The sequence below is a fragment of the Sinohyriopsis cumingii genome, chromosome 6, assembly GCF_028554795.1.
Source record: "Sinohyriopsis cumingii isolate HCF-2022 chromosome 6, ASM2855479v2, whole genome shotgun sequence".
Classification (NCBI taxonomy): domain Eukaryota; kingdom Metazoa; phylum Mollusca; class Bivalvia; order Unionida; family Unionidae; genus Sinohyriopsis; species Sinohyriopsis cumingii.
The window spans coordinates 124,598,297-124,613,132 of record NC_142966.1 but is presented as its reverse complement, the minus strand read 5'-3'; the positions used below and the strand labels follow the sequence as shown (position 1 = coordinate 124,613,132).

The 14,836-nt window shown below is 33.1% G+C and overlaps 1 protein-coding gene across 3 annotated transcripts in view; it reads right to left on the bottom strand.

Annotated features, from left to right (window-relative positions):
- Positions 1-3,769: 3,769 nt before the first annotated feature.
- LOC149797886 (uncharacterized) overlaps positions 3,770-14,836 on the bottom strand; it is a 59,991-nt gene continuing 48,924 nt past the window's right edge. For all 3 annotated transcript variants that reach the window (XM_089962918.1, XM_089962919.1, XM_089962920.1), the window contains 3 exons: positions 12,914-13,169; positions 9,752-9,983; positions 3,770-7,180 (listed from right to left, as the gene is read on the bottom strand). In XM_089962918.1, the coding sequence (XP_089819044.1) occupies positions 7,078-7,180; positions 9,752-9,983; positions 12,914-13,169 (591 nt within the window). In that variant the 3' untranslated portion in view covers positions 3,770-7,077. The remainder of the gene's footprint in view (positions 7,181-9,751; positions 9,984-12,913; positions 13,170-14,836) is intronic.

The following is a 14,836-nucleotide window of genomic DNA, read 5'->3' as shown; positions in this document are numbered from 1 at the left end:
ATGTGCATTTAGATTACTTAAAATTTATGCCCATTTGATTTATGCCATAACTTTAGGAATGCATCTATGGTATAAACTGAGAAACACCTGTGTTTTGAAGACAAATAAACAGAGAAAATGAATAAATTTAAAGCATTTTTTAATTTCCTTTTATTTAAAGTGTAGCAATTTCTATTTTGTATCAAAATAAAAGTAAAGACTATGGGACTTTGTGGAGTTTGAGTCAGAACAAGTGATTATTTTAAAGCTACATGCCCTGAGCTGGACATTATCCAGACAAGTATGATTCTATATGAGACAGCTGTGAAAATAACCAAAGAACATCCCAGAGCTCAATAACCTCTACCACATGCAGGTAATGATAAATGCAGCTCCATAAAGAAACATGTGAACAGTCACACAACAACAATATTCATCATCCACTAAAGTTTAAGCCTCATTGAGGCCTTGCAAGAATGAATGAAATACCAAATTGCTCTCTTGTATACCCAGCTGCTTGAATTCTATTGGCTGATTAAGCTAATGCAAGACCGATGGTTTACATTGATTGGAGAGAATCCCCATAATCCAACTGGCTTGTTTCATTCTTTAGAGAATAACAATAATTCTTTGGTACATGTGATTACATATCTTTAGATAATTTTACTGAAAACATAAGGATGAATTAAAGGACAGGTAGAATCTTTCATGGGCTGTTCAAAGATCATTGAGAACAAATACAAATGTGACATACATTTGATATGACAGATAAGGCAAAATTCAATACGTAAAAATATATGTTTATACTTGTCAAAAGACATGGACTAAAATGATTGGGTATGACACATGCTGAAATAAGATGCAATAGACTGAAACTGCCTTTTAGAGGTACTACAAAAATTTGATTTCTTTGCAAAGATAAAATGGACCGACTTCAATGCTAACGTTGGGCTTTTCAAATTAATAACATAAAATGAGACAATGAAAGAAAAACATGTTCCATCACTATTTTAACTTTCATAATGTCTGTGTTGTCCAGACATTTTCAAATATAATATCTCCAGTAGATTTTGCAGCAACTTTGTCTCAGTTTTTTCTTGTGCACATTATTTATTATATGTATTTGGTCATTACAAAAACTAGATATAGCTAAAAGGAATTTCACATACTTCAAACAGGCCTATAACTAAAACATTTTGACTACTGAGTAAAAAGGTTATATGGTTGATATTTTGAAATTGTTCTCTTTACTGAATTGCAGATGGAAAAAAAAACCACATGGATTTTTTGTTCATAGCACTATTTTACATCAATATAAAAGTATTTTTAGCAATTATATACATTGGCAATATAAACCAATAAATCAAAATTCCATATTAATAACAGTAAGACTTTTTTAAAAATGACTATCAAAACATTTATCAGTTTATGATCATGGGATTGAACAACAGTGAAATGACAAGAGCAAAATTACTTTTTTACCACTTATAATCTTTTGTATGGCGCTAGATAGCCTAACAGTGCTGGTGTGCCATAAAAAAATAATCAATCAGTCAATCAATCAACAAGAGTAAAATTGATCAATTCATGTAATTAACACACAGTGAATGTTTTACAGAGTAAAATTGTGTATGTCATGTTATAAGGCAGACGATAGAAACTTGAATATTGTCATATATTATAATCTGATTTATATGAATCCCATATTGGGAGTAAAGAAGAACCATCAAAGAGCCTAGAGACTGGGGTAGAATTACACCAGGACTGGTATCTAAGCCTTCTCTGAAGATATGTATGACTCACCACCGAGGTCCCCATTTTCAGCACTTTTATGTCTGAGGTCCCCACTGTTATATCTTTAATGCCTATAGAATATACCAGTATAAGTTTCATTCCTATAAATGATACAAAAAAGCAAACTGGTATACAAAATATTCTACACTTTTGGTTCATCAGCTAAACTTTCAATAAATCTTGCTTCACTTTCATTGCAATTTTTCATTGTAACTAGTTTACAAAGTCAAAATAAATTACCTTTGTACATTTTTTTAAATATCTTTCATATCCTTCACAAATGCAAAGATACTTGTAAAATCTTTGTAAATAAATAAATAAAGGAGTGTGAAGTACAAATCAAGTACTGTAACGTAATGTGCCACATGCCCAAAAGCCTAGGTGGAAAGATTAATATCTGGTGAGACATAGAATGAGAGGTATATTTTTGCAAAATTCTAGTTCCAATAAGGCTAGGGTCTATCGGCAAAATTTTTACTGAAGAAATGGTGAATTCAGCTCTAGAAGATTCTGTGTCTCTCTTAGGTATTTAAATCATTGCAATATTCTCCAGATAAATATCTCTTGATGTAAGACCATATTGTATTTAACAGTAACATAAATTTAGATCAATTTACTGTACAATACTGTGCATGAAAATGCTTGGAGTGTAGGAGCCATGACTTACTTGAGCAGAATATACAATACCAATAATTGGAAAGTATGGTTGATTTGAAAATAATGTTAGCACAACTTTTTTTTTCTTAACTTGATTAAACAGATGTTATAGAAGCATCTTCTATTCTAAATGAGCAAATTAAATCAGTTCAAAGGTACTACTCATGTTGCTTACATGTACGTAAGCCATATAATTACATATCCATGTCATAAAAATGTTTTCTTTCTTTGTGATGGGACAAAATATATGGACAACATAAATTTGTTAAAATCTTGGGCTACATAAATGATTTTGTGATAGCTGGAAATTATATCATTTATTTGACTGACATTACCTCAGAGAGGCCAGACATTGATGTTAAGTGAACTAATGGCAAGTAAAAAACATGACCTTTTTCAAATGGTCAAATAAAAGGGTAACTATTGTGATACTTGTCAATGATATGCATGTTTTTGATCATCTTGATTTTCTCTTGACTTTATCTACTTGTCTCCCAAAATTTTACCACAAGCCCATGACATATTGTGCCACAAGCACTTGTCATATTGTGCTACACACCAGTGACATATTGTGCCAAAAACTCTTGATATACTGCGCCATGAGCAACTGATATATTATGCTGCATATCAATGAAATAGTGTGCTGCAAACCCTCAACATACTGTGCCATAAGCCCTTAACATATTGTACCACTAGCCCTTTACATATTGTGCCACAAGCACTTGAGAGTTTATGCCACAAGCACTTGACATATTGTGCCACAAGCACTTGACATATTGTGCCACAAGCACTTGAGATATTATGCCACAAGCACTTGACATATTGTGCCACAAGCACTTGACATATTGTGCCACAAGCACTTGACATATTGTGCCACAAGCCTTTGACATATTGTGCCACAAGCCTTTGACATATTGTGCCACAAGCCTTTGACATATTGTGACACAAGCCTGTGACATACTGTGCAGATTTACTCATTCATCATCTTGACCAATGAGTATTATTGTTGATGGTTATTGTGAAATAAGTCACATTATATAGATTTGGGACCGGAAATGGGACTTTTTAAAGAGTTCATGTATTTCATCAGAATTATCTTGTATGGGAAATTGCCATAAATGAACTGTTAGTACTGAAATGCATGCAGTGATATCATGATTCCTGTATCGAATATTTTAATGCTTGAAAAGATTCAATATAAATAAGCTTAATAAATACTCTTAGGCATGAATATGAAAGACGATGAAAGGAAGTATTACACAGGGAAATTAAAGCATGGTATGATACCTAGACCCAATCTGCCAAAGTTAATCAAGCTCATTTTACAACAAACAATATATAGAAAAAGTAACATTTTATTAACTTCACATTTCTTGAAAACAAGAGATCGCATTCAGGTTGAAACAAAAATTTTAGTGAGACAGACATGAATCATGTTTCCTGATTATGCATCATACTAAAAATGTGTGACAAAGTTACATCTCAAAGACATGTAAACCTACATCACATGTATTCCATTATGAATAATCTTGTTTATTTTCATATTCAAAATTTCAAGGTAAAAGTCAAACCTTTCATTGCAAAAGTAATTAAAAAGTACACCCTTCTTTCAAACAATTAATGTTCATGAAAACTGGGACTGTATTAATTACACAATAATTATGGACAGTAATAACATTCCATGTATTTTTGTCTATAATGCATGGTTTGTTTTTCTTCTGTGTACAAACAACTGCCTCAAAACAAATACTTTTGCAACAACACCATTACCAATTATAGGTCTTAATACCAAGAAAGGCTCCCACAAAGGAGTTGATCAATAAAATGTATTTGAAATTCGCAATTCCTAAATCTGTAACACTATGTTAAAAATATTTTTAAGTTGGTAAATATTATATAACAAGATGAAATTGAACTACGTGAAAACCATATTTGATTTATACATGTAATTTTACAAGAATGAAAAGAATTTAAAGATATCATTTAAAAAAATGTATAGCAACAAATCACCTACAAAGTAAAGTGGTTCCTCACTATAATGATAATTAGGAGAGTCCTAAGGGGAACTGTATTATAGGTAAGGCTACATTATACTGGGGTGACACTCCTAAACAGAACTGTATTATAGGTAAGGTGACCTTATACTGGGGTGAGAGCCCTAAAGGGAACTGTATTATAGGCAAGGCTACCTTATACTGGGGTTAGAACCCTAAAGGGAACTGTATTATAGGTAAGGCTACCTTATACTGTGGTGAGAGCCCTAAAAGGGAACTGTATTATAGGTGAGGCTACCATATACTGAGGTATTGTATAAACTTATTTATAAGTTGGTTCCAACTGCAAACTGCATAGACCCAGATCTGCCATTGCATGATGTAACAGTCTGTGCAGTTTGTCGGGAGTAATCACTAAATCAAACAGCACAGACACTGATCTGATCACTAATCACAGATCAGGGTCTATGTTGTTTGTTAGGAGTAATCACTAAATCAAACAGCACAGACAACACTGATCTGATCAATAATCACAAATCAGGGTCCATGTTGCTTGCAGTTGGACCCGATTTATAAGTGAGTATATATGGTGTATTATAAGCAAAACCAAAATGTATTGAATATAATGGAATTTCTGATACTGTGTTATACTAAGGTTCTTTATAGTGAGGGTATCACAGGACATGACACATAGACAGAAAGTCTCAATATATTATATCAAAGGACACTGACACACAGACAGAAAGCCTCCCTTTATTATATCTCAATCTAATGCAACCAATATTTTATTCTCAAAAAGATTCATTTTTTCAAGCTTTGCACATAGCAAATATGCAATTAAATAAAAAAAATTAAAAAAAAGGATAAGCTAAATTTAATTAAATCTTATTTAAAATATGAATGGACAATAACATGTTACAAATAGACTAGGAGTAAAAAAATAAATGTATGCAATGATTAAAAAACTACTTTATAAAATATATCAAACAACTATTATATAAATACAGTATTTCTTACAATGATAAGCCCAGAAGAATCTGTCTGTAAAATGTGATTAAGTTGCCCATAGTTTGTTAAATCTGGGGATGACTAACCCGATAGCATGGGCTTACAACTTATCTTTGATTAAAAATCCACATTTGTACATTTCCTATTATATTAATTTCATCTAAAAACAGTGTTATCAGTACTAATTTTTTTGAATGACTGAATTAGTCATGGAAGAACAATACTAACACTAATGCAGCAGCAAATCCAGAAATGAAAATGACACATTTCCTTGTACATAAAATGATTAGGTATATCAATCCTTTGGTTGTTTTTTATTTACAGCTTGCCACATCTTGGTTGAATGTTTTAATATTAAATTTCATAAACAATTAAATTTTTGGGTTAATTGTTTAGAAACATCTCACAGTTCAGCTTGAGCTAAAAGAATATCAGGATCTATAGTATATAAATATATAATATGCAGATTAAATGACAAAATTCCATAGATGGATCGTATAAAACCTCTGACTTACCATTCCATAACATTATTATAGATGTTAATATGTTGATACTTTCATTTGTTTCTAACATGAGCAATGCCACACAAGCTCATTACAAAAGTAAAAGGTAATGTCAGAGTAGAAAATGTATGTGTGGCAGCTTGTGTTATATTACTAAGTTTAAGGTATCTAAGAGATTATTTCCATAAAAAATATAAAAAAATACATCTTTAACTTTGTTCGGTTCCTGACACACCCACACTGGGTGTAGTGATTATAGATGCCTGCTGAACACTGCCACAAAATTTTGCTCAACATTGGAAAGATTCAGCAGGTACAGAAAAATGACTAAAATGTTTCACAACCTTGAGTTGTCTTGTGACCCCGAGTCATAGCCATTATAAATTTTACAGAATAATTATTTTCAGAGTTTACTTAAAAAATAGTGAGAATTTTATTAAAAAAATTATATGTCCTTACCGCTGAGGTCAGCATGTAATTGTGAAATTGACAAGATCCTAACTGATATATATATATATATAAATCATTAAATAGAAGAATATATATATCATTCAATGGAAATCAGCCAGCACAAAAATTTTCAAGGATAATAATTTTACTGTAACTTTGACCTCAGAGTTTAATATGTTTGACTAATATGTATGATATATCTAGAGACGATATTTATATTAATGTATTGTTCCACAAAAGCATATTCCATGTTTCCAAATTTACAGTGGACAGACAAAAAATGACTAACAAATACAGCACAACTTTAGAATCTCTGACTAAAGTACCATGGGTAAAATCATTTTTGTCTTCATATTTTGGGATGTTTCAAGTTTTTGAGGTCACAGTTAAATGAATGTTTCATGCCAAGAGAAGACAATAAATTTATTTGGTCCAGAGTAACTGCACATGGTTTATGTCTGAATTATTGCTCACTTAATTTGACCAAGTTACAACCCTTAACTTGAAACCAGAAACTTGAATGCTGACATATAATAATGTAAACACACATAAGGTACCATCCAATGATTTTACCGAGAGTTTGTAAAATGAACACTAGCACAATATGGATGTGCAGATCGACTGACAAAAAGTTACTGCATCAATAAATAGCATTCAAAAAATCAATATTCCAATGTATTTGCCATTTAAAATTAATCATCATCTAATTGTGAACGTTCCCTGGCCAGGTAGTAATTCTTGGCATTTTCATAGTAGTCTTCATTTAGCAAGAGACAGTCATCTGACCCCGTCTTCCTGAAAATGGAATACATACATTATGTATAGTGATGTAAAGCAGATATGTGTAACTTCCTACAGCCCATGGGCTGGATAAGCAATTTTTAAAGTCACACCCTATGATGTAAATAATGGGATATAATTAGATGGCAGGCCATAGTTTCCACATGCCTGATGTAAATAAAATATCAAGCTTTAACATACATTATGGTAAAAATTAAAATAAGAAAATCTTCCTGCAAATGAAATAGAAGCAGAACAGAACAATTATGAGAGAGTTGGGCCCTAAAACAAATATACAGAGTTCCTTTGTGATATCATTATGCTAAATGCCTGCACTATCAGATAACAAGATATAAGTGTCACTTTTCTATAACTAGCATTGGCTTCATCAATAGCAAAGTTTTGTATTTAAGTTTTAAAAGTCCTTACTTTAATGATTTTGTACAATCCAGCTACTGTCCTATATTTGGTAGATAAAAGCACTCAGCTTTTTCAAGTTTATTGTTCACCATGCCCAAAAAATATTCTCAAATGCTATAATAGTGGAAATTCTTGACATTAATATTGGAAATGAACGTAATTTAAACACACCATTTGTTAAACACATATTTGGTCCTAATAAAACAATGCTCTAGAACTGGTTCTCTCATCATTAAACTCAATTGTCCTAAAGGGGTCAACACTGAGTAAAACGTTCTCTTCATATGACCAAGCTAATCTAAATAGTAGTTTCTGATTGGCTTAATACCGGTGATAATGTAATAGTGTGTGATTTGTGTGTGTGTGTGTGTGTGTGATTTTGATTTTTAGCATAGCTTTAACAATTTTTCAGTCATATCGCTACAATATCTGCAGTGTGACAGTTTATAGTGATGTCTAGTACTGGAGCATCATGCTGCAGACATGTAGTATGATGTCCAACCCAGTCACATTATCCTGACACCAGGTCGGCAGTCCTTGTACTAACCTCTTAATGCTGAGCGCCAAGCAAGGCAACTACTAGTACCATTATTATAAGTCTTTGGTATGACTCAGCTGGATTCAAACCCATGGCCTCCTGCATTCAAGGATAATGTAATTATAATAGTATAATTATGCCTAGAACCAGTCTCAGGTAAAAAGATGTTACATACAATCCTATTTTTGTCTGTACACTTTTTTAAATTATATTTTCCTGTGTACAAATAGTTCTAGGTTAAAGACAAAATATAATTTTCTTAGGTACCTAAAATGTACAATTTTAATTTTTAAAAAGATTCAAATTACACATATATGTTTTGTGTGGAACTCATGCATACACGTTTTGGTGATCCCAGTGAGAAAAAACAACCTTGAGACTGGGTCCCTGATTAATCAATCATTGTTTTGTTGCCTGTACAGGTATCACTTTCCTGTTATTCTTTATTTTCTGTATCACTTTCCTGTTATTCTTTATTTTCTGAGTAGCTATTGTTGTTGTTATTTAGATGACTTGCATGAGCATATGTTTGAAGTTTTTCTACTAACCGCAAATTTTCTAAACTATTGCATGTAAACACAAAGCTTGCTGTATTTATTCGGTTGGATGAGTTTGAAAGAGTGATCAACATTGGCAAAGTAGGTTGCAGTGACCTAATCTTTAACGCTCCAGTCATTATTTAGTTTCATTTCTTAAATACTGTTGATGGTACAATCATAGAATTTAAGTATGTTTATTTCCAGGAATGATCTTCACTGCCATGAAAATCAGGTCAAATAAACCTATTTGTGTTGCTCTGATCACTGTGCAAGGTTTCTGGATTATTCTGCTAGCATAGTGAAGAAGGCAGAACAATTTTCTGAATTATTGTATTGTCTAAAAATAGCTCACACTTGTCCAGTGTGACTAGGCAATGCCTAAACCAAGTAATGTATTAGAATTTGAATACACATTAACTATAACTTGTCCAGTGTGACTAGGCAATGCCTAAACCAAGTAATGTATTAGAATTTGAATACATATTAACTGTACCTTGTCCAGTGTGACTAGGCAATGCCTAAACCAAGTAATGTATTAGAATTTGAATACATATTAACTATAACTTGTCCAGTGTGACTAGGCGATGCCTAAACCAAGTAATGTATTAGAATTTGAATACATATTAACTATAACTTGTCCAGTGTGACTAGGCAATGCCTAAACCAAGTAATGTTTTAGAATTTGAATACATATTAACTATTGCTGAATTTCCATGACTGTGTCTCTAATACAGCTTAAGGATTCTGTTAGAGGTCCATGCAGTCTGATAGATATATTGATAAATAGACATATAAAATATATTTAAATGGTTAGGTTGGATAGAAAATTTAATTTAAACATTAATTTGGATACATATTCAGTGGAAATGAAGTGAATCAGACAAAGCTACCCACACTTTATAACGCACTACCTACAAAATTATCACACTTTTATATAGGCTATAATGTAAGGTCAGAGTCATGGATATTTTTGATTTTATTAAAATTCTACTGTATGTATGTAACAACTGTTGTTGTTGTTGCGTTTAACGCCATTTGTCAGCAATAACTGAACCAGTGGGCACTGAAATATTGCTATATTTTGCATACCTTGATCCATCACAGAATTTAACATTAAGTGGCGTCAAACTCTCAATGACTGCAGGTATGTAGTAGGATTTTCCATAAGGTTTGGCCAATACATAGTCTTTCTCCTGCAGATGTGTGATTCTTTTCATGTTCTCCTTGTTGAATACATGGACAATTCTCTGGGATATTGTAGCACCATCACTACACTGTACTTTGTATTGCAGATCCCAGCCACTGATCCCAAGCACTTTACCTGCAAGTTGGTTATATTGAGTAGGTAAATACATGTTTAGCTCCAAGTACACATACCATCAACATATTGTAATAGTTCAGTTATATTTTTGAAATATGGAAAATCAAAGCAGGAGAATAAAAATTGACAGTCATACTTCCATGAAAAACCCATCCAATACTGTCAAAAAAAATTGGCAAATTTTTATTAAAGAAAATGATTGCTAACGACAAGTGAACCTGCCACTTTTAAAATGTGTATCAGGTAGGCTGCTAGACATAGGAGAAATATGGTTGTAGGCATTAACTGATTTATTTGATTATTTCTAATCAAACTTTTGACAGAAGAGTCAAACTCATACAGACTGAAGACTTTGACTATTAAAAAGATCATCAAGTACTATTTTCTCATTGAAATATGCTGGTATCATATAGGCATGGCTTAAGTATTTACTTACAAGGGCAAAATGCTGTCACAGTATGTTTCAGAAAACCAAGTTCAAGGACAAAACTTAGCATGAAAAGCTACGGTAAAACCTACACAAATTTGACTGCTTAAAAATATATAATTTTTCCTTATTGAGTTTTTGAAAACTGCTCATTTTGAATTTTGGTCTTCAAATATTTAAATTTACCAGAAATAAAAGCATCAGGACTCTCACAAATCCAATCATAAATAAAATAAAATAAATAGAAAATAAATAAAATAAATAAATAAATAAGTAAATAAACAAATAATTGTTCCCAACAGCATGATTTGTAAATGAGTTCATGATGGCAATGACCTGAACTCATTTATCAGTTTAATACAAATTGTCATATTCTCAAGTACACCTGTTTCCATAACTGCAGCATAACTCAATGAATTATCCAAACTTTATTTGAAGGCTAACTCAGATCCTTTATTCACTGCAGAAATTTCAAGTGTAGCATTACATCAATAAAAGGAATTTACATTTCATTACACTGCCATGAAAGTATGTCTACCATGAAATAATGGTCAAAACTATAAACCAAGCCAAGCTTATTTCATCCAGTAATGAAAGATATATAGAACAAAATCACACTAATGCCAACTTTGACCCACTGAACTCATATGCTGTTATTAGCCCCACCCCCAATTTTGAAAAGTTTCAGGTACCTGGCAAAAATTCCAACTCAAAGGGTTTATTTTATTTATCATTTGAAATTTCAAACATTGCTTATCTATTATTTAAAAGTTCGAAAATTCTTACTCAAAGGACTTATTTTCATTTAAAAGTTCTCATCAACAAAATATATCTTTCATAGATACTCTTCTGTTGACTTTTCATGTACATGTATTATACTTATGCTTGGATTCAAGGTAATGGGCCACTTACAGCTCTAGCACTACTTGTTTACAGTTAGATTCAAGGTAAGGGGGCCACACATAGCTCTAGTACTACTTGTTTACACTTAGATTCATGGTAAGGGGTCACATATAGCTCTAGTTCTACTTGTTTACACTTACATTCATGGTAAGGAGGCAACATATAGCTCTAGTACTACTTGAACACACTTAGATTCAAGGTAAGGGAACCACATCTAGCTCTAGTGAAGAAAAATAAACCCATGTTGATATGACCATCCAATTCTGGAGGAGTAGCAATAAAAATATTTTTAAAATGGCCACTGTGACAGCCATAGTTAAATGTTCAAGAAGTATGGACCAAATAGACCTACCAGTTTCATGGCAATCCTGTGGGTAATAACAACAACAAACATGTGCTAATGGATGGATGGATAATGTGCCATTCCAATACTCTTTTCTGGCCTATGATCAGAATTTGACCAACCAATCTGGCATAGAGGCCTGTTAGTATTTGACAAATGATTTGCTAAAAATATGAATGAAGGAAATACAAACTGAAGAAACCTTGAACCAACTGTTTTCATAGCATATGCAATCAACAGTCTTGGATGAAATTTCTACAGACAGGACGCTTTTCATTCAGATATTCTGGCTAATTTGCACTTGCATCTGGGTATTAGGCATGTCAGGGACAATGTCAATTTCAGGCCAGCTCTGGCTAATTGCGCTTGCACCTGAGTATTAGGCAGATGTCAGTGACAAGGTCAATTTCAGGTCAACTCTGGATAATTGCAATTGCATCTGGGTATTAGGCAGATGTCAGGGACAATGTCAATTTCAAGCCAAATCTGGCTAATTGCACTTGCACCTGAGTATTAGGCATGTCAGGGAAATGTCAATTTCAGGCCAACTCTGGTTAATTGCGCTTGCACCTGGGTATTAGGCAGATGTCAGTGACAAAGTCAATTTCAGGCCAACTTTTGCTAATTGCACTTGCACCTGGGTATTTGGCAAATGTCAGTGACAAGGTCAATTTCAGACCAACTCTGGCTAATTGCACTTATATCCGGGTATTAGGCATATATCAGTGACAAGGTCAATTTCAGGCCAACTCTGGCTAATTGCGCTTGCACCTGGGTATTAGGCAGATGCCAGTGACAAGGTCAATTTCAGGCCAACTCTGGCTAATTGCACTTGCATCTGGGTATTAGGCAGATGCCAGTGACAAGGTCAATTTCAGGCCAACTCTGGCTAATTGCACTTGCATCTGGGTATTAGGCATGTCAGTGACAAGGTTAATTTTAGACCAACTCTGGCTAATTGCACTTGCATCTGGGTATTAGGCATATGTCAGTGACAAGGTTAATTTCAGGCCAACTTTAGTCTCCTGCAACAGGTTTTACAGTACACTGAAATGTACCTCATCACTTTGAAAGGTCATTGCATTTGTTCTACATTAAAAAACTGAAGTCAATTAAAAAAATAACAAAGAATTATCATGAAGTTACAAGTTGGTACTGCATAAAATGACATAAACAGCATCCACAAATGAACATAATCCAATCTAAAGAAATATGTAAGTCATTGCAGGATGTAACATTTGTATTCTAGATAAATACCTAAAAGGTATCTTCCATTATCATCATTCCTTGTGAGAACCTTTCTTCCAATAAAATCTTTTTCACACTTCCTTATGTAACGAACATCAGAATCATACTGGTCTGATGATATGGTAAAAATGTCACCCAGGTCCACCTCATCAACCTCATCATCATAAAATTTTACTTCAACCTCTCTGTTATGCACACTCAGCACTTTTCCTGGAGCATAGCTGTTCTTGTACTCTGGATGTGGTGCAATGACGTAGTCATGATGCTACAAAGAAACATAAGCAGTATGAATCAGGATAAGAAATGTCTGCAAGTAATTGTACAAAACTTTTTCTGTACTGGACATTTATAATAGTGACACTTATTTTAGCAGGACAGTGTAGATTCTGGTCTGCTAAATTAATTATGATGCTAGTTATCCTCCATTGCCCTATTTGATACTATAGTATTCACCTTACCCCTCGTAGTTTGTACCTCCCACCAATTTAAAAATGGAAAATCCCAGGGATATCAAATTCACAAAACTTTTCTGGTTCCTGGAAAAGTTCATTTTCAGTGAAGGAGTAATATCCTTAGACCACACATACATACAATGTATTTCATTCATTAATTTATAATTTCTAAGCTGATTGTTGCTAGTGAGTTTTCCCAACAATTTCATACTTTTGTGCATTTCAAACCATATGGGAGGGTTAATCTTTTTTAGTAACATGGTGGTCATATTTGCATGGCAAAGTCAGTTTTGTCAGACAACAGGAGTGATGTAGTTCATCATCTTTGACAAGCTCTGAATAATACTGTAAGTTTCCATAAGATTGGGAGTTACATCTCTTTGAACCCATGTACATAAAAGTTACACTGCTTGCTCTTTATATTTTGTTAAAAAGTTTGTAAAAATATTAAAATTAGGCAATGCAAATACAGTTTTTACATTGTATGTATGTGTAGTCCAAGGATTATCACCCTTTCATAGGAAATGAACTTTTCCAGAAACCAGAAAAGGCTAGTGAGCAGACTCATTGTTTACACTGATAACTCTCTGCACACAAGATGACAGCATTATGGACCCTCTAGGGAACATCATGTTTGAAATTATAAATGAATGAAGAAATCAACTAAATTGTGAGTATTTTTATATCCTAGATGCTTTTCATTTTTAAAATCACAAGTGGGGGGTACAAACTGCCAGGGGATTGGGTGAATAAACTAGATGTCAAGGAAAACAGACAGATAAAAGTGTGTACCAAATGTGCTAAGGTTTGTGCTCTGGTAGAAAATCTCAGATGTTGATAGGACAAAATCAGTGACTGCTAATATCGCTTTATCCTGATTGATTAAATTAGCATATTAGGCATCATAACATATGATCACTATGCCATATAATATACACTGTGATCACTATGCCATATAACATACGCTGTGATCACTATGCCGTATAACATACTCTGTGATCACTATGCCATATAACATACTCTGTGATCAATATGCCATATAACATACGCTGTGATCACTATGCCATATAATATACACTGTGATCACTATGTCATATAACATACTCTGTGATCACTATGCCATATAACATACTCTGTGATCACTATGCCATATAACATACTCTGTGATCACTATGCCATATAACATATACTGTGATCACTATGCCAAATCCTTTAATGAGAAATCAGTAACATAAGGTGTGAAACAGTCTTTTATTTCTGTGTTGATATCAATAGAGTAAGATGATCTTTTGCTTAAATACCTTAAACACATTTTTATATTCTTATATCCAAAACTGACAATGTGTTCTTTGGCAAATATTGGATATCTCAGTGTCTTTATCATCCAAATCCATGTAAGAGGATTAAAACAATGATTGCCACTTTGCAACATAAAGGCTGCCTTAATCTACTGAGTTGCTCCCTGAATGTAGAATATGCA